At 36.8% G+C, this 27,120-nt stretch overlaps 1 protein-coding gene across 1 annotated transcript; it reads right to left on the reverse strand.

Annotated features, from left to right (window-relative positions):
- Positions 1 to 934: 934 nt before the first annotated feature.
- On the reverse strand, positions 935 to 26,338 carry LOC113453400 (inter-alpha-trypsin inhibitor heavy chain H3-like). Its single transcript, XM_087923991.1, has 20 exons — positions 26,212 to 26,338; positions 25,122 to 25,142; positions 24,328 to 24,494; positions 23,790 to 23,894; positions 23,417 to 23,579; positions 23,113 to 23,223; positions 16,253 to 16,378; positions 16,032 to 16,148; positions 14,248 to 14,416; positions 13,981 to 14,106; positions 13,329 to 13,510; positions 10,512 to 10,697; positions 9,399 to 9,538; positions 8,763 to 8,928; positions 5,698 to 5,749; positions 4,989 to 5,102; positions 4,202 to 4,406; positions 3,140 to 3,312; positions 1,363 to 1,474; positions 935 to 1,274 (listed from the first exon to the last, which is right to left on the reverse strand). Exons 1-20 carry the CDS (start codon positions 26,302 to 26,304, stop codon positions 1,145 to 1,147), a joined length of 2,658 nt encoding a protein of 885 aa, XP_087780117.1. The 5' UTR covers positions 26,305 to 26,338; the 3' UTR covers positions 935 to 1,144.
- Positions 26,339 to 27,120: the final 782 nt, after the last annotated feature.

A 27,120-nucleotide genomic window follows, 5' to 3' on the forward strand; every position in this document is an offset into this window, starting at 1 on the left:
GCTTTTTGAGTATCTCAGCACATTTTCTCTATGATGCCAAGTTTTCCTAACAGCTATTTAACAAAACTCTTTTTTGGTAGATGCCAAGAATATTAAAATAAGACATGGGATTCTCCCCACAACTGCATCCATAAAGAACAAAGTATAGTAGTCTTTCAGGGTATGGATAAATAAAAAAATCAACTTAACTGTAGTCTGAACAAGTGAAAAATTTTACCTCTTAGATTCTTCCCATAATGGTAATTAATGGTGGTTCTGCTATTATTTCTCTGGTAAGATTCCATCTTGTTCACTGTATCATTTAATATCTATCTAAAGCAGCTGGATTTAGTGCAGTTGTCATCAATGGGTTGGTGATAGTTGCCAATATTTTTCCTTTCCTGGAAACTAGAAGTTTGAAGTTTCAAGCATCTCTACATACTAATATTATTCCTGTAACAGAGGTGGTATTCAGCAGGTTCTGACCAGTTCTGGAGAACCCGTAGTGGAAATTTTGAGTAGTTCCGTGAACTGGCAAATACCACCTCTGACTGGCCCCTCTGCCTCCCAAGTCCAAGCTGATTGGCTGGGTCTTCTTTTGTTGCCCTGCACAGGAGAATGTAGCTGGAAAACAGGTTAGTGGGGTGGAGAGAGAATGGATTTTGCAGTCCTTCCCCTGCCATGCCCACCAAGCCATGCCCACATAACCAGTAATAAACATTTTTGAATCCCACCACTGTCCTGTAATGATGAATTTTCTTTAGAATAAATTGCTATTGGAACTCTCTCTCTCTCACACACACACAAAATTAAAATTTAGACCCAGTCTTATTCAGACATTTTGGAGATGAGAGATTTTTATGTTTTAACTTATATGTTATCCATATTTAATGTTTAGTTATATAACCTTGCTTAGAGACACTCAGGAGTGAGTAGAAAATAAGTGGGCAAATGAAAAAGTTTTCCTATTTATTGAAATTAAATCTCAGCAGAAGATATACAAATTGTATTATGAATATATCAGTTTCAATTATATGGATTCACAACTAAATCTCTAGTATTAAAATATTTCTTCAGATGATATCACAAGCAGTTATCATAGCATGTAAGTTTTTATCATTATCACCACCACCATCATCATCACCACTCTTTTTTATTTTTTATTTCAAAATATGCTGGGAACAATGTAGTCTGTGTGATTGCCATCAATAAGACCATCTCCATTGTTGTGAATAAACCAGCAAGGGATATTGGTGCCATGCTGGATATCAGCTGTGTAATCCTTCTGCCATCCCCTACAATATAACACAGAAAGCAGTGAGCTTAGAGCATCCAGTTTATGCAAGCATTTCAATCTCAGCTAAAATGTCAGGCTCTCTTTACCTGGTTACTGTCAACTGGTTATTTTTCACAATCATGGTGGCATCTGGTTTTTGTGGATCTGATCCAGGGTGGACCTCAAGTATATCAAAGTCGATTGGGTGGAAAAATTGCCCTTAAAATAAACATGACAGCAGCAGCAGTAATTATTAAACAGTTGCCAGTCATTTGGGAGCAAAATAGGAACTTGATTAAATAGTTGTCAGTCATTCAAGAGCAAACCATAAGAGCTACATGTTGCATTCGCCAGGGCTAATTGTGGCTATAAGTTGCATGTAACTACTTTTTTTTTAAACAAGTTTTATTGATTTTACAAACAAACAAACAAAACAAAACATCATTAAACATTAAAAACATAAAACCTCTTTCCATTGTAGATCTTTACAAGGCAGGTAACATATTGCTTTATATCACGTACTTATAATTTATCCCATTTCCATATAAACACATAAATTCCCTTTACCAAATTCCACATTGTTTCTCTTTAATCATTATTCAATCATATTTCCTTTCTGATTTATCTGCTATTCAGTCATCAAATTTATATTTTCCTCTGGCTTGTTTATAATTATTCTCATCTAGTCTTCCTCCGAGATTTTATTATTTAATTCTTAATTAAACACACACACATAAGACATAGACATAAAAACATAAAACTTTCTTCTAGAAAGTAACTTGGCCCCAGATTACCTCTTTTTGTATGGACTTCAATTGAATTCATGCTCTTCTTATATACCATTACCCATCTTATTTACCATTCTATATCTATTATATAACTCCTCTCCACTTTTGCCTCATCTTAATTCTGTTTTATATATTTAATCTTGCTTTAAAGAAAAATATTTTTATATCTTTTGTCCATTTCTCCATTTACATCTGTCTCATTTCCAATTTAAGAAATTGGGAGCAAAATAGGAACTTGATTAAATAGTTGTCAGTCATTCAAGAGCAAACCATAAGAGCTACATGTTGCATTCGGCAGGGCTAATTGTGGCTATAAGTTGCATGTAACTACTTTTATAGCTACTTTATTGAGGTCCTAATTCTATTTTTTTACTTATACAGAAATGTTGGATACAGTCCTGCTGTCAGAGAACTTCCCTTATATGGGTCACAAAAAATACCATTGGGATTGGTAATGGGGCACTAAAATTCAAATTTAAAATAAGCCTGTTTGGATGATCCAAAAGACTGCTTTGGAAATTGCTTGAGCTTTGTGTATGAATGTTTGCATATGAGACAACAAGCTACAGATAAGATAAAATGGCTCTCGAAAATTAAGGTTCTGGTTCTCCCCACTATTGTGTACAGCTCCTGTACAATGGCTCTTGATGGGTCTTCATGGCTTCATAGGTTGTTGGGTTTCTTTAAAGAAGAAACCTAATCAGGGAGAAAAGCAAAGGAATTTGCTACATTATCCCCGTACATCAAGGTTTTTTCTTTCAAGGTCCAGAAAAGAGAAGGAATAAATTGGTGATTCCATCTTTCATCTCTATTCTGTACAGCAAAGGAGTAAACCTGGGATAACCAAAACATTAACTTTGAAACTGTCTATGCCAATTGTCTAGAAAACTGTTTCCAGTTAATTTGGGATGTTAATATTGCCACCTTTTAAATCTCATGCCAAGTCAATGCCAAACCAGTTTAATCTTATGCCAAGTCAGTCAGGAGTTTAACCTCATGCCTCATCAGAAGACTATATGCCTTATGAAAGAAAAGCAGTGGAAAAAACAAAACAAAATAAAACAAAAACATCCTTAGAATAATATATTTTTGTTACCTAGTAAACCATGGGTTTGTTCAGATAATCTGTGACTATCCGCCATGTAAAATCCCAGGAAACTTTGGTGTAATGGATGTTTCTTCCACACTTGGTGTAGAACAACAACGAATGTTGCTCCATTATCCATTGAAACCTCTACGCTCCGTTTTTGTTTGATTATTAGTGTCAAACTAAGTGGGAAAAGAGAAACCAAGCAGGAAAACATGATTATTAGTTTGCATAATGCAGAGATTCAAATTAGGGAAATTGGTTGCAAAGGGAGAATCATTTCTGCAGAAAGCATCTGTAAGCACACAGCTATCGTTTAAATGAAGCCTAGCATTAAATTCTACCACAGCCTATCAAATCTGGCCCTCAACCTTATTAAATGGTGAAGCTATCCATTCATTCACCAATGAAGCAGGCTGAAGTAGAGCAATGCAAATAAACCACTCACCTGAAACAATTGCTCTGATTACATTATGATTACCAATCATTTAGGAACTGAAGTTACTGAAAAAGCAATTTACGACACATAACTGTTGCAGAATCCCTAGGGTCATGTGATCAAAATTCAGACATTTGGCAACTGACTCATATTTATGAAGGTTGCAGTTAATTTTTATAAAAAAAATTAAAAACCTTATAAAAACATTAATTTTTATCAACCAAGCCTCATATTTGCAAAGGAAGTTATAGCGTGTTGCCTTTCTCTGTAGCTGGATTTATTTAAATCTATCCCACTTTGTTTATATTTGGGATGGGCAAACTTGTTTCCTTGTGATGGTCACCTTCTTTCAGGGTTGGTCTGTTGGGGGAATGCATTGTTAATCGAGTTGAAGCAAGAAGAGATTAAGAGCAGAGAAAGTGGGTGGGAAAAAGCTATTCTTTCTGACATACTTTTTTCTCTCACTGCATTCTGCCAAGAAATAAGGATAACCTGTCAGAAACCTGATCTGGTACTTTGTCTTAGGCTTTTGGAATAGACCAAGATAATGTGCAAAATTACAAAAGCTTTAAATCACCCATCCCTGATTTAAGAATAACACTTTTTATATATTAGGGGTATGAAAAGCTCACCCAGGTTGTTGTAAGGCAACTTCATCAAGCCAACTGAATACTCTCCTTTTTACACCAATTTGCAGGATGATATTTTGAGTTGTTATTTCAAGCCTTACATTCCGATTTGTGGTTACAATCCCAAGTTTTCCAAAATATGTATTCTGTGGTCTTACATCGTTGATGCTCTTTTTATCTCCAATAAGCTGTCCATTGACGGTCATGCCTAAAGTCCAGAAGTGATGTTAAGGGGATGGCATACGTATAAGTAACATATTTTTAAAATATGTCTTTTCCTGGTTTCCAGGAGGCAGAACATTTTCCATAATATATTTTTTTGTTAAACTGGGATTGATTCAAGCTAAAATTTATTTATTTGATTTCTGTAGCTACCCAGCTCAGACAATGACTCTGGGCAGCTCACAATTCAAAAACATACATTGCAATTAAAATCTTAAAGCTTTTAAAATAATAAAAACTGTAAAAACTGTTAAAACAATAAACTACATTAAAACGTCTAATTCAAAGTACATGAAAAAACAAGATATCGGGCTTGTTAACAATATAGCTAGGAAGCAGGGGCCTTGGTGCATATAGCGCCCCAGGCATGGGAATATTGACAGGTCTTTAAAGCTTTATGGAAGGCTAACAGAGTTATACATGTAAGAATTTACATGTTATCTGCGTATTCTTTAACCAAAGGAAACAGACTTCAAAGAAATCAAATGGAATTAGATAGACAATGAACTGATCTAGCAGCGCAATACCTTTCTTACTTAAAATCACAGTTTAAGAAAGAAAAGCTCACCTGTAACTGGATCTCTTATCAAATTTAACACCACCCCTGGCTCCTCATTAATATTGAAACAAAGGGCATCTTCTTTCTGGGGTACAGCTATGATAAAGTGTGGGTCTCCATCAACTGCAAAGAAGAAATTACACCAAAATCATGCTTCCATCAGTGGGTCATTTTATTTTTGTGATCTCTTTGTGCACCATTTAAAATGAAATAGAAGAATATAAGAATAAAAAGTATAGAAAGATACAGAGTTTCTATTTAGTATATTTCTGTAGTGCCCTTACAGTAGAAAGAACATTCAGGGTAATATTATTGTAACATGGGTCTTAGTCTTAATCCAACATTGGAAATTGTTCCGTAATCATCTCTAGTTGATGATTGAGGGAGTGAGAAAAAAATAAGGTCTTTGTCTTTCATAGGCAACAACAATTGCATGAGACATGATCCATTCCTTGAAGTGTCTCCCATTTTAAGGTACGGCATGAGATGTTCCAGTCCACTTCCAACAATTGGAGGGTCTGTCTCAAACAGGAAGACCTGAAACCCTTTTGTTGCCTTGACTTCATGGATTCACTCTCCAGGACCTCAGAAAGATTTATTTTTTCCTTACTTTTTTCCCCTTCTTCTTATTGATATCAATCACTCTTTGTATATCTGTATGTATGTATGTATGGTGTGTGTATGTTAGATATTTATGAACTCTAAAAAAGAAACTTACCACTAGAATAATAGTAAGGGGCAGATGGAGGTTGATAGCTGGACACTTGTTGCTTTCCTGCATAAAAGAAAAGAAAAACAAAATAAAACGATTGTTTCCAGATGTTGTGATTGTAAGGATATCAGTTAACATTCTGCTCCATTTCAATAAAAGCTTTGAAGGCCAGGTTCACATTTGGGGCACGGAAAGGCAATATTTGGGGGGAGGCAAGGATTACATAACATTTGAAGGAAGAAAGGGACAATCGGGGAAACCAAGTAATGGAATGAAATCTCTGTGCCTATTATCTTGCACATTCATGGGCTGAGATTTTTTTTTTTTCTTGGTCTGAGTATAGTGCTTCGGGAATTGTACCTAATTAAGGTTTACCCTGCACAGATTTCAATGTATTTTATGCCTCAAAATAATGGAAGATCGCTTCTTTCCACTGTTTGGCAATTACGGTAAGATGCTTTGTTCATAAGCAAGCAAAAAAATTGAGGACTACCTGTGACCTTGGGCAATGGATTATCTACCTGTAATTTATTGATGGATTGGAATTACCTCATTCATTGTACAAAGTTGTAAGGAATATTTCCCTAATTTTCTTTATCACTTAAGAAGCTTCTACACATCACTGCAGCATCAAACCCTTCCTTACCCATAATTGCCACATTACTACAGTGGTCATTCCAGGAAGTGCTGCAGGAGTTAAACATCTCTGTAAAAAGCACCAACCTGCTCTCTCTCTCTCTCTCTCTCTCTCTCTCTCTCTCTCTCTCTCTCTCTCTGTGTGTGTGTGTGTGTGTATTTTATAGTGAAAACACACACACACAGACAGACACTATAAAAACTAAACAAAAACAATGAAACATGTAGGCAGAGGTTTCAGACTGAAGTCAGAATGCCAGATCAACTATGGCTCATTTTTACTTTTACCATGGGTCTGTTGAAGCAAACAGTCCAAATTTGCTCCCAGCATTGTCTGTAATACAATTCCTTTGAATACTTGGTTGTTGTTTTTATTAAATGTGGATATGACCTTCCTGGATGTAAGGCAATTCTCATTTGCACAAGCATGGTGGACAAGATTCAAATGAAACTTTGCTTATAATCAACCAAGTTGTACAATAAATTTCAGAAAATTAGGCTAGTACCTTAAATTTTATATAATCAAACCTATATATTTAGCAAATTGCTCTGAGTCAATAAATGGAAAATATGGCATACACCTTTCTTTAAAAGCACAGGGTATATTTAAATTACACTCCATTGTGAAAATGTATACATTTCATCTTAAACAGATAGAAAAAGAAGGAACTAAAATAAACTCCATTAAACCCGACCGATGGAATGGCAAGATATGAAATATGAGGGAAAGAATTAGAACGGAACTTACCTTCAGCTGTTTCCAAGGGTGAAGGGGGGGAGGGAGAGACCTAACCAATAGGATTGGAAGATATGAGATCTGAGCTAAACTTATTTAAAACACCATTGAGTTATTATTGCTTTATTTGCTTCTTTTCAATTAGATCTGGAACTCATCATTCAAAGAATACCTTTATAATATGCTCATATTCATATAGAAGAAAGGCAAAGAATTACAATTCACTTTACCTTCAGCTGTTTCCAAAGATGATAAAAGATGGAGGGAGGGAGGGAGAGAGAAAAAGAAACATTAATTTTTTTTTGCTAAACTGGTTTGATTGCAAAAAATTATAGTTGACCTATTTCAATAAGGATAGACTGGAGGGTGCACTGCACACAATGTCAATTACATGTCTCTAGACAGCTATTTTTATTTTTTCTAAAAAGTAATTCAAGTAAACAGCTACTTTCTTTTAAAAGGGCTTGTCTAATTACTCATATTACAAAATATAGTCTTCTCTAATTACTCACATTACAAAATATAATTTATACATAAAATCTCTCACTTCCCTTCCTCCATTGATTCATGTCATGCAGTTATTTAGCAAAGCATCACCATCAAGACTTTATTTCCTTTAATTCTTCCAGAGATAATCTTCTTCTGATAGGGATGATAGATTTCAGATTCCAATTATTTAATTTCAATGTTAATTTCAATTGTAGCTTCATGCTACAACAGGACAAAAGTTATGAGGCTTTTGAGAAGGAAGGGATCAACTAAAAGAACAACTATGGTGAAGTGAGCAGCTAAGCTTAGTGGAACCCATAGTTGTTCTAGAGCTGGGGTGTTCAACCTTGGCCACTTTCAGACCTGTGGACTTCAGCTCCCAGAATTCCCCAGCCATCAATGAAGTCCACAGATCTTAAAGTTGCCATGGCTGAAATAACTAGTTTTAATGCACGTTTCTCAATCTTAGCAACAGGTTGGAGAATTCTGGCATTTGAACCCCCCCACATCTTAAAGATGCCAAGATTGAGAAACATTGCTCTAGCAGGAGATTGCTACAAATCTCATTTCTACTGTTTGTTTGGTTTTTTAAATTTTTACCTGTGTTTTGAAAATAGTTACTGTTATGTCCCTGGAACTTGCAAGAGTTCCCACCCAGGTCCGCTCACGCTGCGGGGGCGTTTGCTGTCCCTCATTGGCTGGCTTCCCCCAGCAGCCGGCTATAAAAGCAGGCTGCGGGGTTCAACCAGTCGCTGATCGCTGCGAGCCAGTTCCAGGCTTGGCAAGCACGTTCAGTCCTTTATTATTCTAATAAAGTATTGTTGCATCCATGCCCTGGTTCAGCCTCTCATTGCTCAACTACAACAGTTACGTTAAAATGTAAAAAATAAGAAGAAAAGATGACAAAAGCCATATTGTGAGATTGTTCTTTTTAAGTTCTTCTCCTTTGGGGAATACATGTAATGTCAAAATGCATGTAGAAAAGAGGTGGAGCTTGCCATGATGCTGCTGACATCAATCCGATCCCCCCTTGGCCTGTTTGCAGATGTTGCTGAAAAGCACACACCACAAAATTCATGCTTTCCTATCCTGATCTAAGGGGAAAGCATACTACCTGTTGCTCCGGGATATTCTCGACTAGTTCAATTGTTAATATTTTGAATATTGCCCCCAAACTACTAAAAGCCAGATAGATTAATATCCTTATGACAATATCTGTACCTTCTGTGGGTTTGTCAGCAACTGATTCCTTTTCTTCATTGTCTTCTGGCTTTGTGACAACCATGGATGTTAATGGAGTCACAAAGTTATATTTCAGAGACAACTCCAGAGCTTTAGCAGTAATATTTTCCTTTTCATCTCCCTGCGCTACAGCACTAAAAGCAAGGACATTGGAGAAGCATTTAGAAACTGTTTTAACCATGATAATACTAATTATTCAGTATTCTTCCATCCTGTAATACAAAAAACATTGTTCTAAATAATAAAGTAAATAGGATATAAGCCTCATGAACACTTTGGAAACAAAAGACTTGTCTCCTGAAAGAAGAAAGAGATAACTGACACTTAAAGCTAAACTTATCAAACTCTAATGTGAAGTTAGAAGACCTGCAATAATTATCTTGCATTATCTGAAGCAATTTAACTTGGGCTAAGAGATCAAATCAACTACAGGCCAACAATGATGAATAGCTACCAATCCATTCCAGGCATTATTGAATGAAACTAATTTTCCCTTTCTCAAGAATAATAATCTTTCTCAAGAAAGGGATGGAAAGTGATTGACTATACCAGTCTTCATGGACTTCTCTAGAGTAACCACAAAGTTGAAAAAGTCCTACATTACCGTGCGTCTAGGAGTTGCTGAATGGTGAGATAAGCCCACAATTTCTCAATATATTCTCCAAATATGTATTGCTGCTCTTCAAGAGCTTTGGTTGTTTCCTCAACATCGGCTTGTTCACTATAAGTCACCTCATTTAGTGCCTAGATGAAAGAAAAGGATTGGATTTATAATTCCACTATAATTTTTCAGCAGTACACTTTTATACAGGTGTTTATTTCTATATCTATGTACATTGAACAACAGATGGCTGAACTCAAATGTATCAAAAAATTTAGACAGTCTTTAAAGATCTAAATAAACCCCATGGATTTCTAACACATTGAAATTATTAACTGAGAAGATACCTGTACTGTTTTGTAAGGGACTTATATTTTGGTTTTAATATTTTTACTCTACATAAATGTATTTTTGTCTCTTGGTTTGAGTTTGGTACAAGCTGGGGTGCTATGTAATCACTATATAACTATATTTAATAATACAGAAATAAATACCAATTTTCCCCTCCCTGCCAAATCTCAAATTAAATCTTACACCAGCCTAGCGACTCAATGCATCTGATGAAGTGTGCTGCAACTCAGAAAAAACTGTCTCTGAATAACATTGGTTAGGTGGAAAAGGTGCCATTAGTTCCCTTCTAATATCTTGTTGAGTGAATGATGCTTTATTTGTCACCCAGGTTCAACATGACCACATAGCCTTCATCCATGTAAACTAGTGATAATATTGATGTCTCATGCCTGAAAAGGCTTTGTGTGAGTCTTATGAAGGTGAAGCTGATGTTTAAATGTGGATGGATGGCTTGGATATGGCTTGGCAGTATAAATTCAGTTTGGCTAGGTATTAAGTGAAATAATTAGCCAATATACCAGTAATCTGGGTGCTGGCCTGTCTCTAAAAATAATATAAATAGAAACCATTTCCAAAATAAAAATTTTCAAGATTCTGGAACGTTGACAGAGGCAGGTAAACTACCTAATGATTTTCCCTGGAGTATCTACTCTCTCAGCAGTGTTCAGAAAATTATTGTTCTGGAAGTGTGAATATTTTTTTTGTTATAGAAACTGGAATCCCATGGTAATATCTTGAGGAATGTTGGACTTCAAAGATACTTACCCCTTGAGCTTTTACTTCTGCTGTGATACTGTTCAGGTCATTGTCTGTAATTCGTCCAGCCACAACTATTTCAGAGCCATCATAATAATGTTTAAAACTATTTTGAGTCAAATCTGAGATGGCATTTTCCTTATAGCCTAACTCCACTTCAGTAAGCAAAGGATTGGCTACTTCATCATAAAAACCCTGGGAATAAAATAGATATTAGGGTATTTATTCTTGAAATCAAAATATTGCAAATGAGAGGTTACCTTTTTTAGGCATGGTACTTTTCTGTAAAAATCATACTAAAAATCATATTGTAAAAAAATCATATTAAAAAAGCAGAGCCATAATCCTACCAACAAAAGTACGTATAGTCAAGGCTATGGTTTTCCCAGTTGCAATGTATGGCTGTGAAAGTTGGACCATAAGAAAGACTGAGTGCCAAACAATTGAGGCTTTTGAACTATGCTTCTGGAGAAGACTCCTGCGAGTCCCTTGGACTGCAAGGCGATCAAACTGGTCAGTCCTAGAGACCAACCCTGACTGCTCTTTAGAAAGAAAGATCCTGAAGATGAACTTCAAAGACTTTGGCCTCCTAGTGAGAAGGAAGGACTCACTTTAGAAGAGCCTAATGCTGGGAATGATTGAGGGCAAAAGAAGAATGGGACAACAGAGAATGAGGTGGCTGGATGGAATCACTGAAGCAGTCGGTGTGAGCTTAAACAGACTCCAGAAGATGGTGGAGGACAGGAAGGCCTGGAGGAACGTTGTTCATGGGGTCGCAATGAGTCAGACATGACTTCGCAACTAAAAACAACAACAACTTTTCTGTTATCAGAATCTAGACGACCCTGGAAAAGTACTCTGGAAAACAGACTTCTTGACTCTTACTCTTGACTCTTGACAACAGTCTTGACTCTTAAAAAATCTTTCCCAAAATTGACATCTACAATTTTGTATAGATATAGAAAATGTGGACGCCATGAAATGGAGGATTAACCATGTGAGTTTAGATGTTGCAATAACATTAAACATGTGCAGTACAAAAATTAGGACTATTTCACTGTACATGTTAATAAAACAATTTTCAGATGAGTTTTAATTCTTTTTAATCACAGGAAAAGGTGTAATTCTTTTCATTCACAATTTTTACTAACACAAAGCCTTTCTAGACATCTTTTCCTATTTTGCAAAACCATCGATTGCTAGACAATCCCTTTTTAAAAAAATTAAAAGGTCTACTTTCATTCATCATATAAATTCCCTGATGTAGGCTCTCATGAGGTAAATTTTCCTGATGTGAGCAGCTTTTTCAAAGGAAGAACTAACATTTCTAATAGGACACAGAAACTAAACAAACCACTTTTTCTTGCTTTTTTACCCAGCCTCTCACTTTTTAATTAATTTTTGCCAGGAAAATATGAAGTATGATATTGAATGAAAAAGCAATAGCACTTAGATTTGTATATTTCTTCACAATGCTTTACAGCCCTTCTCTAAGCAGTTTACAGAGTCAGCCTATTGCCACCAACAATCTGGGTCCTCGTTTTACCAACTTCAGAAGGATGGAAGGCTGAGTCAACCTTAAGCCAATGGGAAACGAACTGCCTAACTGCCAGCAGCTGGCAGTCAGGAGAAGTAGCCTGCAGTACCATGTTCTAACCATTACACCACCACGGCTAATAGTAGTTAGTTGCCCGCGAAGGGATAAAGTTTCATCCCACTGGGCTGTGCTGATTCTTTTGCAACAGGCCAGCAACAAGGGAAAATGGTAGCTGGGGTCAGGATCTAACCAAAAAATACAGAAAAAGATGCACCTGGTCCCTGTGATGCCTTACCTGTTAGGTAGAGTGAGAGGGCTACCTTAGAAAATTAACCAATGAGATGATGAACCTTATTATTTACAATGGATTCCTATATTTTCTCACTATGTTTCATGGTATGTAAACATATTCTGAGTTGATTGCCACAATGTGAGGGGGACATATATGCTAATCTCTCTTGGTTACTTTCAGATGCTATACGCCTTTCCTTGAGGATGGGATGAGATATTATATCCTTCATGGCCTTTTGTAACTGAAAGGAATAATGAAAGGAAGGGAGGCAGGAATCGTAACAATATTATTATACTGTAGGCACCAGATTGGAAAAAGCTGAATTACGTTCTCTTAATTTTGTCTTTCCATGTCATCTGGGCTAAGAATTGAGCCAAAGGCTCACCTCTAAACAGTGTGGAGCAGAATACTAGCTGGCAGCAGATCTTGTATCAGTGAGAGGCTATGGCACACATTTCTAACTTTTGGTAGCCATGACACACAAACGGCTTTTTTTGTTGTAGAATCAATAGTGTTTTCTTTTTATGACCCAGTAGTCCTTTAATTCAGAGTAGAGCCAAGGTGACTGGGTAGAGGTGAGCATTTTCTGGCTGATCGCCCTTCCTGATGCCTAAGTGGAGTTTGCAGCGATATTTTTCTTTGGGCGAGAAACATCTGCCGCTACCGCGAATTGAACCCTAAACCTTCCAAGTGGCAGGTGAGTGTCTTCACTGCTAGGCCACTATGCTGCTCTGTTGGAGAATCAATAAATTTTATGACCAACAGAAGCTGTTACTAAATTTCATTTGGAGTATAATTCCTGCAGTTTTCAGATGGCAAACATAGGAAATTGGGATAAATGGGAGGAGAGGAGAACACATATGTGTTTTTTTCCTCATGTCTGAATCCAAGTAAGGGTAGTGTTGTTACCATATGGTTTACTCAGTGCCCTTTCTCTGCCACAGAAATATTTTTTCATAAATATAAATATCAACCTTTCATATGCTTATTCTTCTACCTGTAGTTGTAAGGTTGCATCTGAGTCAACAAAGATGCGGCGAGCCAAACCATTGTTTTCTGTTGCTATTCTCTCTAAAAATGCATAGTCGACATCATAACCAAACCCAAGATTGTATATAGGATATTTTCCTTTAGTTGCATTCTTAGCATTTTCTTGAATCTGTATGGGATTTGTTACACCTGCACAGAAAGGATCACAAAACACAGTTAAATAGTGCAATGATCTGAAACGTGTTTGTGGGCACAGCAATCCTGTAACTTTAATACAAGGCTCTGCAGCTTCCTATCTTTCAGCTTCAAACTCTCCTCCTAATGGGTTGAAAGAGAGTGAGTAGTGTTGTAATTTGATTCCTTTTTCCTTCCTTACTGCCTTTTCCAAGGTAAAAACATTATTTATTAGATGTATTGTATTGTAACCCCCTCCCCTTCCCCATGTCGAAATATTCTGAAACTGGTGATAGACAATCAATCAAGAGCAGCTTCAGAAGTTTAGCAGTTATGTTGGAGTATTTCTGGGAGCTTCTCCCAGGACTTCTGTAATGACACGATCACCAGTGGTTGTGGTATATAGTATGGAGAAGACTATGTGAAAACAAGGAGACTGAACAGCAATCTTTATTTCCATGTTCATCGGTCATTCAGCTACTTACCCGTATTGGCCTCCCCATCAGATAACATGATAACTAAAGAGGCACTTCTTTCAGGTACAGATTTCGATTCATAAGCTTTATTCAGCATTTCAATACCAGTCAGTAAACCATCATTATAATTTGTTCCTAGAATGTGAAAGTGGGGTTTCAATTTTTTTAGCATATGAAAATGGAGATTCAAATCTTTTTAATGTGGTGTTTTTAAATACAGCCATTTTATTTTAACTTTATTCTAATATAGCAATTTTTCTTTTTTTTTCTATTTACCTCCCCACGCATTTATTTGTTGAATAAATTCCTTTGATTGATTCACATTCTCTGGAGTAGCTTGGATTAAGTTATCTTTCCATGTTGAAACTGAACTTTGAAACAGGATGATGTTGAAGTGATCTTCTTCTTTTAAGTCTTCCACTATTTTTGTCAAGGCTTCCTTTGCCTAGAATTATTTTTAAAAAAGTATCAATTCTCAACAAAGGACTTCTCCTCCATAACCCAATCTCGCTATTCCAGGGGTTACTCCACCCTGCGTTCCTTTCAACTGAGTGAGCTCTCTATACCAGCACATTACATTGCTACAAACTTATTATGTCCATGTCCTGCTTTTGCTACCCACATCATATGATGCATACAAATCCTTTTATATTTGTTTGCTTGAGATCTTCAATTGTTTACCTGTAAAGTCAAATGATTACTGAGGAAAAAAACCCTACCCTTTTTTTTGAAAGGTAGATCTCCATACTAAGCCAACACTCCATTGTTTCCTAACCATGGTCAAAAAATTAGTGAAATTGTGCAGCAGTCAGGCTCTACACTATCATCCCTGAATCATTAGTATTAAATTTAATATGTATTTTTCATAAATAAAAATTGACTGTCTTTTCTGACTTGTATGAGATTTTGCCTTTCTCCCATGAAATTGTAGGATGTTTGAGATAGCATGAAATCTTATGAGAAAAATAGCTAAGATTTTTTTTAAATGATAATTTCGTAACATAGCAATAGCACTTAGACTTATAAACCACTTTATAGGGCTTTACAGCCTTCTCTAAGCAGTTTATAGAGTCAGCATATTGCCTCCAACAATCTGGGTCCTCATTTTACCCACTTTAGAAGGATGGAAGGCTGAGTCAACCTTGAGCCTGGTGGGATTCGATCTGCCAATTTGCAGGCAACTGGCTGTCAGCAGAAGTAGTTTGCAGTATTACACTCTAACCGCTGTGCCACCAAAGCTCTTAAAACATGTTCGTCTTTTTAAAAAATATTACTGTTATTTAGCTGTTTATTTTTAATAATTTTTTTACTCTTGATATAGTTCATAAACAGATTGATTCATGGCTTAACTCAAACTAATCAATTCAAAATCAAACTGCTTCCTCGAACTGCTTCCTTATTCACTTTCACTGCTTGGGTCCTCACCCTAATTGTAAAGCTGAATAAACCAGTTGGCAATGTAATTGTCAAGCTTCCCAATATCTCACATTTCATTCCAATGCTCAAGTGTTTTATTTCTGCAGGAGCCACCTGAAAGAATGTTCTGTATGACTTTGAAGCTAAGTAAATATATGGCCTAAATCAGTGATCCCCAACCTTTCTGGCTTGGTGGCCCGGCAGAAGTTGCGGGGAAACATGATAGTTCTGAGTGAGTGGCAGGTACACGCATACGAGCGCGCACAGCTCCATTTGTATGAGTGGAGCTTCAAGCATGAACCAAGCACCTGCCACTCATGTCAATAGAGCTGCATGTACATGTGTGCCCTTGCTCGCCACTTGTGCAGCCCAGTTCTGAACAGGCCGCGGTCCAGGGGTTGGGGGGCCCTGGCCTAAGTCAACACATATAAAAGAAGGCTTAGCTGAAAGTTAAGGATGAAGCAGTACATTTCAATTACATTACTAAATACTTTCAAGATTACTATGCTACATATTTTACTATATGTGTAAATCTTGCAAGGCAAAAATAACTTGGTGCAAAAGATTGTATGATCTGATTTTTATCTGCTGTACAATTTGCCATCCTTTTAGCGATATTCCAAGAATTTGTGTTGTTTACTTACTTGCTGAATTTTCTGTCCGGACATGGAACCACTGACATCGATTACAAAGGCAACATTCTTTGGTAAACGTTCCAAGATTTTTGGTGCAAAAAAGTGTACAAAGTATCCATTTACTACCTAAAAAACATTGATAAAGATAGTATTCATTTGTGGTAGGGTTTTTTGTTTGGGTGTGTTTTTGTGCTGGTATATTAGTTCAAGTGTCAAAGAACTAGAGTTACCTGTAAATTATTAGGAGAATCTCTGTTCACGTCATACTTAATGACAAAATCTCCTTGTAGCAGAGTGGTTGTACAATTGTCACAGGTTCGTTGTTGTTCAATAGTAGGACTGAATGATACATGGCCCTTAAGAAAGAAGAATTCTTCATCTTAGATTTCAGCAAATGAGGAAAGCAGATTCTCTAAAAATTTTGCTTTCATTTAGCGATCCAGAATAATATTTCTCAATACATCTTCTGCAGTTTATATTCAAAGATTACTTCCAAACATGATTTATCAATTTAGAGGCCTATCTTGTCCTTTGTCCACTCTTTACATCAGTGAATTAGAGGCCTACAATATTTGCATCAAGCCTGTAAGTACTGTAATACATGGGTATACTTATTAAAAACAAGTAAGATCTTCAATATTTGAAGTAATAAACAGTTTATAACTAGTAGCTATTTATTCCTTTATTATACAGGTGAAACTCGAAAAATTAGAATATCATGCAAAAGTTGCATTACTAAAATAAACGAACTTTTGCATGATATTCTAATTTTTCAAGTTTTATCTGTACATATAAAATTTCTAAGGAAGGAAGCCTTGGGAGTTTTTAGAGGAATATTTAGAATGGGATGAGCCAGGAGTTGTTTTCAAAATTCAGCTGTGGTATATTTTGAATTATTAAACATTGCAAGATCCAACATAGTACGTACCAGTTTTCTACATCTGTAGGAACAATGAATGCAAGGAACTAGCAGTGGAGCATTGCATTTTTATCTCCTTTTCTTGTCTAAGAAGGATTACTCTTCATATCTTACTCTGCATTGCCTCTTACTGGCTACACTTATATGATCAGCATTATGTCTGTCTGTCTGTTTGCCTACCTGCCTGCCTGCTTCTCTCTCTTTCTCTCTCTCTCTCTCTCTCTCACACACACACACACACACCCATTCATTTGTCATATTTGCATGATAATATTTATTACTTTTATCTCCTTCTTCTTCACCAATTTTATTCATATTTTTTTACCATAAGGCTGGACACACCTTACCAGTTCTGTGCTTAAGCATTGTTTATGTTCTTCAATAAAAAGTCTATTGGCATTTCATTCAAACTAACTTCCAGATTTCTTTCTACAAAACCAAGTCAAAAGGAAGAAGACTTTGACTGTCTGATTGTTGCTCGCCATTTTGAAGCCACTGACTTATCACTGCATAGGATCCTGCACTGAGTATACATTACTTATCCCCTCCCCCCTCCCAACAGTGTTGTGTTGGCTAAGAGGAGAGAGTAATTTATATTCAGGAACAAAACAGTTTGTCAGTCTGTAAAGCAGGCAGAAAGTCATGAATCCAGCAAGGAGATCTGACTCTATTGAACTGCTAAATGATGGAAAATATAGAAAAATCTTCTCTGTAGTTGGAATTCTGTTCAGGAACTTGGGAAGCTAAAATATAGGGGAACGTTTTCATTACCTAATGTCCATCACTTTTCCAAAGTATTGACTTACCTTGATAAAGAACAAGGGAGAATCTCTGGAAAAGCAAAAGGAATATATTTTGCAAGAATGGAAGAAAGCCTAAGACACTGCACACTTAATAGTAGAAATAAAAACACAGGGAAGGAAGTTGAGAAGTAGTCAAGAGGAGAGATGATAAAATATGAAAAAATAGTTCCAAATATCCCATAACAAAATGATATGGCAGAGAAGAAAATCCCTTGATTGGCAATTTCTAGTCACTGGATGCAATACTGTTGAAGACCAGTACAACATATTTTTACTTGAAGTCAAAAGAATCATCAAACTATATGTACCAATAACAACTCTCAAAAAACAAATTACCCATAACAATAAGGAAGCTTCAATCCAAAAAGAGATCATTTTGGCGGAAAAACAAATCTGGTCACGTTGCCAACTTCAAAAGCCGATACAAAAATTTATGCCACCAGATAAAGACTGAATGCACCAATTATCCCATTAAACAAGAAGAAAACCTTCTACGCACCAATTTCACCTGCGCTTTCTACCATTTTGTAAGCAACAAACTAAAAGACTCAAGGTCCATCCCACCCCTGATAGAACCTAATGGTAAAGACTGCAACGACGACACCATTAAAGCCAACCTCTTTAACACATTCTTTGGCTCAGTATTTGTAAACAGCAATGGATCATGCCCAGTATTTCCTAGCCGAACCACAGAAAACTACAATGATCTAATACAGTCTTGTCCAACCTGTGGCCCGTGGGCCACATGCGGCCCAGGTCAGCTCGCAATGAGGCCCAGTGCCCACCCCAACCTTCGTGCAAGAGGACGAGCCAGCGAGGAGGAGAAGGAGAGGCAGGCGTGAGGCGGGGCGAGGCAACTGCCACGCCAAGCAGCAACAGAAAAGGCGGGTGCGTTCAGAGCGCTCCTTGTGCCGAGGCAGCTGCAGCACAAGAGTCCCGCTCCGCCACCTCCTGCTGTTGCCGCCACCGCTGCTGCCGCCAGAGCTGTTGTAGCGGCTTCTGCCCCCACCGCCGCTGCTGCCGCTGCTGCCACCGCTGCCCCCGCCGCGGCCTCTGCCCCCGCCGCCCCCGCCGCTGCTGCTGCACCGAGCCTCCCGGTCCTCGCCTTCCAGTCCTGCCGCATCCAGCTGGGCCATTTGCAGGAGGAGAGGTAGGCACGAGGCGGGCGAGCTTTCTTCCCCCCAATGTTCCTTTCTCCCTGGTTGACTATTTTTTATGATATCTTATGAAAAAACTTTGGCCGGAAAATTTGGCCGTGATAAAAAATAATTTGGCTGAATTTGGCCATATTTTGGCTTGAGTTTGGCCGCAGAGCCAAACTGCGACCTGGCAACCCTGCGCCCCATCCATTATATTAGCTCCGCCATCTTATATTAGCTCCGCCATCTTGCGGCCTGTGCCACTTTCTGGTAGTCAGGAGACTAAGGCTGGGTTCACACAACGGATTTTGACACAAAATTGGCTGTGGAATTCTGCATCAAAATCCAATTGCATTCCACTTCCCGTTAATTTTAAAGGGAAATCTGTAGCATAATGCACATAAGTAATCACACTGATTATTAAACCAAGCTTTCTAAAAGTCCTTTATTTTTACATTCCAAAATTTGATGCATTTTAGCACATTGGCTAAACACGCCTCTGTGAACACGGAAAAATATGCAGCTTTGCTTTTCAATTTGGTACAGGAATTTCAGAACAGGTTTCAAGATTTTAGAAAAAATCAGCCATCTTTTCTGATATTTGCAACTCTATTTTCAGTGGACATTAATATATTACCTGCCAATTTGCAAATGGAATGCATAGAGCTCCAATCTGACATTCAATTGAAAGAAAAATTTGACCGTGTCTCTTTAATGGACTTCTATAAGATATATCTTCCCAGAGAAAAATATCCTTCACTTCACAATCATGCCTTATTCATGTCATCGCTATTTGGAAGCACCTACATTTGTGAGCAGCTATTTTCAAGGATGAAGCACACAAAGAATAAAACTAGAACCAAAATATCTGATGAGCACCTTGAGCACTCACTGAAAATTGCAACAAGTTCCATCGAAGCAAATATGGATGCATTGGTGGCTGAGAAACAATGTCAAACAATCTCACTAACTTCATTTCCAAATAAATTTAATATGTTAACTATGGTTTCTATGGTTTTTTTGGATGATCAGGTATCGGTACTGTTATTTTATTTTATGTGCGGCCCAAACCAAATTTTCATCTTCTAATGTGGCCCAGGGAAGGTGAAAGGTTGGACAAGCCTGATCTAATACATATAGATTTTACAGAAGACAATGTTGAAAAAGCACTACGCAATCTAAAACCATCTCTATCTATTGGACCGGATGGAATATGTGCCTACTTCTTTAAAAAGCTATCCACTGCCATAGCCAAACCTCTAAGCATAACCTTTTAAAAATCTTTCAGGATCAGCTCCTTGCCAAAACTATGGTCACAAGCCACAGTCATCCCCATCTTCAAAAAGGGAGACCCCAGCCTAGTTGAAAATTACAGACCAATCTCTTTATGTTGTGTCACCTGTAAAGTCATGGAATCAATTATTAACCAATCCATTATTCTCCACCAAACAACCTACTCTCTAATAAATAATTTGGTTTCAGAAAAAACTATCCTGTAACCTGTAACTCTTACACTGCAAAAACTCGACCAGGGCAAAGCAATAGACGCAATCTACATAGACTTCTGTAAAGCCTTTGATTCAGTGGTACATGACAAACTACTTCTAAAACTAAAATCTTATGGGGTCTCTGGACAACTGCATAACTGGTTAGAAGCATTCCTGTCAAACAGACAACAAATGGTCAAAATTGGGAGCATCCTATCAAATTATGTACCTGTCAGTGTCCCCAAAGCAGTGTTCTAGGACCAACTCTCTTCATACTCTACATAAATGACCTCTGTGATCATATCAAGAGCAACTGCGTTCTCTTTGCTGATGATGTAAAGCTATTCAACACCACAGACAATACTGCTACCCTTCAAAAAGACCTCAACTATGTATCAGAATGGCAAATGGCAAAGAGCCCACTGTAACTACATAACCAAAAAGGCATTAAGAGTTGTTAACCTAATCCTACGTAGCTTTTTCTCTGGTAATATTACACTAATAACGAGAGCATACAAAACATTTGCTAGACCAATACTTGAATACATCTCATCAGTCTGGAACCCACATTACGTATCTGATATTAACATAATTGAGAAAGTCTGGAAATATTTCACAAGAAGAGTTCTCCACTCCTCTACTCGTTGCCTCCAGACTACCTTATGCCTCCAGACTTGAAATTCTAGACCTAGAAAACCTAGAACTACGCTGCCTTCAGTCTGATCTAAGTATAGTATATAAAATCATACATTGCAATGACTTACCTGTCAATGAATACTTCACTTCAACCATAACAATACAAGAGCACACAATAGATACAAACTCAAGGTTAATCACACCAAACTTGATTGCAGGAAATACGACTTTAGCAACAGAGTGGTCAATGTCTGGAATACCATACCTGACTCGGTGGTTTCTTCCCCAACCGCTAAAAACTTTAACCTTAGACTGTCTACTGTTAACCTCACCCCTTTCCTAAGTGGTCTGTAAGAGGTGTGCATAAGTGTACCAATGTGCCTACCATCCCTGTCCTATTGTTTCTTTTTATTTTTCTTATATGTATCAATTTCATGTATTCATAACTATGTTTATACTTATACCTATTATCTTGTAAGTGATTGACAAATCAAATAAATAAATAAAACTAAATAAACAATAAAAGTAATGCAAATGACCAGAAGCATGTTTCTCCATGCTGGAGTAACAAAGAAACATTGGGAAGAATTAATAATGTTTGCAATTTCCAGTACAATCCACCCATAAAAGACAAAGATGAATTGAAGTACAGGTAGTCCTCCACTTACGACCATAATTAAGCCCAAAATTTATGCTGTTGAGTGAGACATTTGTTAATTGAGTTTTGCCTCATTTTATGACCTTTCTTGCCACAGTCATTAAATGAATCACTGCAGTTGATAAGTTAGTAACCCGGGTATTAAATAAATTTGCCTTCCCCATTGATTTTGCTTGTCAGGTCACAAAACGTAGTCACATGACCTTGGGACAAAGTAATGGTCATAAATATGAACCAGTTGCAAAACATCTGAATTTTGATCAGATGAACATGGAGATGCTGCAAAGGTCATAACTGTGAAAAATGGTAAGTCACTTTTTTCAGTGTTGTTGTAACTTTGAATGGTCACTAAATGAACTGTTGTAAAAGCTGAGATGGGTTGCCAATATATAATCCCCAAAACATGGCAAAGATTACAATAGAATCTTTGTAGCATCAGTGAAACACACTTTCATAATAATATTCTTCATTAGTTTCATTTAGCTTATTAAATATCTCAATCTCAGAGCAGCTTCAAGAGGAATGTTGCTCAATACCCATATGTAAAGAAAAACAAAAAACTTGAAAAAGATAGACTTTTTCAAGTTACAGAAGAGTGTCCATGGACTGAATCACATGTTTTTTAAGGAGCAGTCTTAATCCTTGTCTATACACCAGATGCAAGAATGAGAAATACATTTTGACTTTGTTGTTTCTCTGTAAACACATTCTTTTTAATAAGCTATCTACCTCAACTTTAAAAAATACTGCAAAGCAGAAACACTTTGAAAGTGAGATGATTAGACATGATAAGACTTAAATATTTTCAATATTATTATTTAGGTTCAGCTCCATCTACTTTTTTGAGTCTTTGCTTAGTTTTTCATTCTGACCCACCTATTTTTTGTAAGTGTAGTTCTTTAGCTCTTCTAGGAAAATATTGCCTATCCCTGATATCGGGAAATGCTTAGGAACTACTTTTACTTTTGTGAAGTATCCTCAAATAATTCTGTGCCTGCATCTTTGTTTTGTGATTGTCCTGGGCATGTCTCACCTAGACCCCTGACTGGGACAAAACAACCTGTCAGCTAACATGAAGCAAATGGATTGCTTTTAAGAAATATATTCAAGTGGTCATTCTTTCTTTTCTTTGCTTCTGGATGGTGTCATAAGACCTGCTACCATTGTAATTTTCGTTTGATGCTTATGAATCCAATTGGCCTCTTCTGTACTTACTTACAACCAAAGGAATCTGCAGCAAAGGTGGTGACCCTGATCATGGCAGATACTCATTCTTCCATCTCATTATAGTTAATTCACAATTAACAATGGTAATTGGGACTGGGATTCCCACTGCTACACAACACACTTAGCAACCAAAATCCTGGCAGTCCCTATTGCCATCCCACTGGTCATTAGGCAAGGATTACCTGCATATGAATCACTCTTCAAGATTCTACCAGACATACCTTTTTTCCTGAAAAAGACTTTTTCACAACTGGTAGCAGTTCGTTGTTGAGGAATGTCCCTTCAACTTCAAGTTCACTGATGCCTTGAGGCTCAAAGATGTTTGCTTCAATCTGTAACATTGATTTAAAATTATATCAACATTAAAAATCAGATAGACCAGTAATGAAAAGTGTAAACAAAGCATTAAAAAAGAATTAATTTCAGTTATTTATACATTTGTTTCTAAATTAATAGTTCTGAGCATAATTCACAAACCTTTCCAAAAACTACTACAAGATAAAGTGACTATACATTTGATCCTACCTCAAATTTATTGACAAGCTGTTTTGGATTTACTTTGATAAATATCTCATATTTTCCAAACTTTCTCTTCAAGAGTTCTTCATAAGTCAATTGAAAAGTAACTTTGCTGGATGATGCAATGTTGACCGAAACACTGAATTTCTCTGTTTTTCTTCCAGCAGCCCTTCACATGTTAAACACAGTAAGGTAAGATTCATAAGATTCAAGAGAGCCATAAAAGGACAATTACATATCCTGATGATGAATAATATAGCCCACCATTTAATACTTTCTTTTGCTCTTTGTTCAGTTACTGAGCATCTGTTTATTGAATAAATACTTAGGATAGGAAATGAAATAAGGAAACAAATTCGGTTTGGCCTCACGTACTTACTTCACAAGCCCCGCAGTCTGGCCCCTTGAAACTGCTTGTTGATACTGCTTTTGGGCAACTTCTTTCTCCTTTACGATTCCAGGATAAGTGACCCCATCAATTGTCCTATTGAAGGATACATCAGATATTTGAAAATATGTGCAAAGATGTCTTGTACGGTTTTTTTTCTCCAGTTCATCAAGTAAAGGGGATATTTGAGAGGTATAATGAGGAGGCTAGAAAAAATGCTGCCTCTGTATGAATTTCTCTGGACATTGCAGGGCAGATGGATAAAAAGTCTGCCCAGAGGGCAAGTCTATTTCAGAGGAGCTTATGCAAGAAGAGGCCACATTTTTGATGATCATTAAAAAGAATGAAGATAAGGCTAATGTTTGTGAGAAAGGCATTAGTTTTCCTATTTTGAGCACATAATTGCATTAGATGGTTACAACTGCAGCTCTATGATTCATGGTAGTTATTCTATTACAGCATCTGACTGGCTTAGTTATTTTTAGACTGATCTCCAAAGCATAGACAAATAAGAAAATAATGTACATACAAAGTAAAGTTGGAAATAAAGGCTGTTTTGGGGAGCTCCACATCAAACTGAGCTTCCTTGGACACATTGGCACGATTCACAGCTCGACTAGTGATGACATTACGGGAAAACCTGGAAGTTACACTGCAGTCAATTTTCACCCAGTAGATTTCTATGGGTTGGGTGTGCTAGAGAATAAAAAAGTCATATGGTTATACAGAAATGTGCTGCTAATATATTATTTTTATTTTATACACGTTTATTTGAGATAACACAAAGATCTTTCTGTACCTCACATTACACACATAGTATTTACTTTAGTGCTAATTACATTTGATGAATGTTTTAGTTACTTACAAAATTTAATTAAATTGCAGCTGACCCCAATCATTTTCTTGTTCCATTCCATTATTGTATTGTGTTTTTAAGAAATGATTGTTATAGGGAAAGAAAACAAGAACAAATTTCTAAAACATTTTACTTTCTTTCTGTAAAAGGAATGCAAACAGATATTTGTTACCCCCTGAATCCATGCATGAGGTAATCACCTTCATAAAAGTGTGTGATGCGGCCTTTGCACACTTGCACATGACAGGTACTTTGCAAGAGTGAATGAAATACGCCATTTGTTCAGAATTAAAACATCCCTGAACACAAGAGGACTGATTTTTGAAGAAATAAATATAACTTTTGAGCTGAGGAAATGATATCTTTAAGCCCAGCAATGAAGATACAAATGACTAAGAGAAAATATTTGTATTTTGTATGTGCCGTCTAAACTTAATGATCAGCATTCTAAATGAAAGGTTACTTACCACATCAGTGGCACTTCTCTTCTACAAATAAACAGTGAAAAAAACGATTAATTATTGCCAAACAACAGATGCTGTATCCTACCAAATATGTTGCATAGTAGTTGTATATTATTCCACATTTCTTTTCATTTTAAGGGAGAGCATCACAATAAATGAGAGCTTCTGTAAAATGAAGTCTGAATAATCAGCATGCATAACCTTGGCTGGGTTCCGACCGAACAAATCCCTACCAGTTTACCAACCTGAATAATTGGGAAACATTAATTACATAAACAGAAAACAAGAAACATCTGGAAAATATGGCATAAATTACCATACTAACTAAGATAAATACCTTTACCTAATAGAGTTTTTCTAGCGTTTTCAGAGGAACTTAGTACTAGGCTGATTTCATATTCTTTCCATGTCTGTGGAACTGCCTCAGTTCAAATTTAGATAAGTTAGGTATATACCCAGGTGTGATGGATCGCTCTCTCATGTATGTATGTGTGTATGTATGCATGCATGCATGCATGCATGTATGTATGTATGTATGTATGTACCACCTTGCATCCCTTTCAAACACCCCACAATCACACACACATAGATGCAAGTACTGCTTGCTTTATTTGATTCATTCTTTCTCAATTCAGTGTTTCTCCCAAAATTGTTGAAATACGCAACATGATGTGCAGCATATGAATCCAAAGAAGCTAAATCAAGTCTGGATCCAACATGGTCCCTCTCAGAATACCTATCAACCACTCATAAAAGATGTCATGGGAATTGCTGAGAGGCGTAGTGAGTGACCAAAGCACCTTACTGGCTTCAAATCAAATTTTTATTATTGTCATAGGCTAGCATAACTTTGCCTGATTCATATTCAAATGCAGTACATCTGAGCCAGGCAGCTTATGGCATGAAATTTCATAGGCAACCAGTTTCAATGAACTTTAGAATTTCAGTCAAATTAAGCATACAGGTATCTCGAATCACGCAGGCAGAAAGCTGGACATCTTGAAGGATCGAGATAGTGGATTTCCAGTTGTTGCTTAAAGCTAAAAGAACTCTGAGGAAATAAGTTGATGACTTCATATATTTAGCTACATACCTTAATGTTTCTCAGTGGGTTTATCAAAATATCTGAAGTTACAAGAGCAGGAATCAAGCCCAGTAAAATGTAACATGGGATACCTTTCCCCATGTTGGAAGAAAAATAAAAATGTCAATTTGGAAGGACCTCTCTTTGTAGTGAACCTTGTAAATAGTCAAACAGTAACACTGAAGTAACAATGGCAAATATTTATCTTTGGAAAATGGTTGATGAAATTTCTACATTAAAGTTAGAGAGTCCAAGGCCAGAAAAGCACATTTCAGCCTCTAATCTATGAAGCCCAGGTTTACCTGCTGTGCCCTATGTAGAACACCTTTAGAATTAAATCTCAAATTAGACTCCACATCTGTTTCACCACCAATATGATAAGATTTCTCCTGAGATTTCTTGAGCTTACACTTTGATCACCTGAATACATTTCCCACTTCTATTTCAATTGAAGTGATTATGTTTTTATGCGTGTAAATTAGGACAGGTGTCTCTTCAACCTTTCTGGCTAGTGATAATTTGGAATTGTGAGTGCACTATGTGTGAGCAGTATGGCTGCCACGTGAACTGACAGAGATTGCTGGTCATCAAACAAAAATTGTCAGATGATATCCAGAGACATTTATACTGCTGCATTCAAGATTCTGGAATTAGGATGTATACACTTTATGAAAATCTATTATTCCTTTATTAGATTTCATTTGCCATTTCTTCAAAAGAAACATTTTATTCTTTTGCCCTCCTTATTCTGCAGCGCACCAGTAGATGTCCGAATATATAAGATACTCTGATTTCTAATATGGAGTTTAGACTGTATTTCATTTGGCAATTCTCTTTCTTCACTTGATATAATTGAAAGTAGTAAAATAGCATTTTCTAATTAATAAAGCTGTGGGGGGGGTGGGGGTGGGGTGGGGG

The sequence above is a fragment of the Pseudonaja textilis genome, chromosome 2 (assembly GCF_049901715.1).
Source record: "Pseudonaja textilis isolate UNSWEBS1 chromosome 2, rPseTex1.2, whole genome shotgun sequence".
NCBI classification, from domain to species: Eukaryota; Metazoa; Chordata; class Lepidosauria; order Squamata; family Elapidae; genus Pseudonaja; species Pseudonaja textilis.

What these genes read in the sequence shown, in the direction of transcription:
- LOC113453400 (XM_087923991.1), bottom strand. Translation starts at nt 26,304, where the DNA reads ATGGGGAAAGGTATCCCATGTTACATTTTACTGGGCTTGATTCCTGCT. An exon ending in CCGGACAGAAAATTCAGCAA is followed by an intron (nt 14,417 to 16,031) that starts GTAAGTAAACAA and finishes AAATAATTCTAG; the next exon opens with GCAAAGGAAGCCTTGACAAA. An exon ending in GTTGCCTTACAACAACCTGG is followed by an intron (nt 3,313 to 4,201) that starts GTGAGCTTTTCA and finishes TTTCCCACTTAG; the next exon opens with TTTGACACTAATAATCAAAC.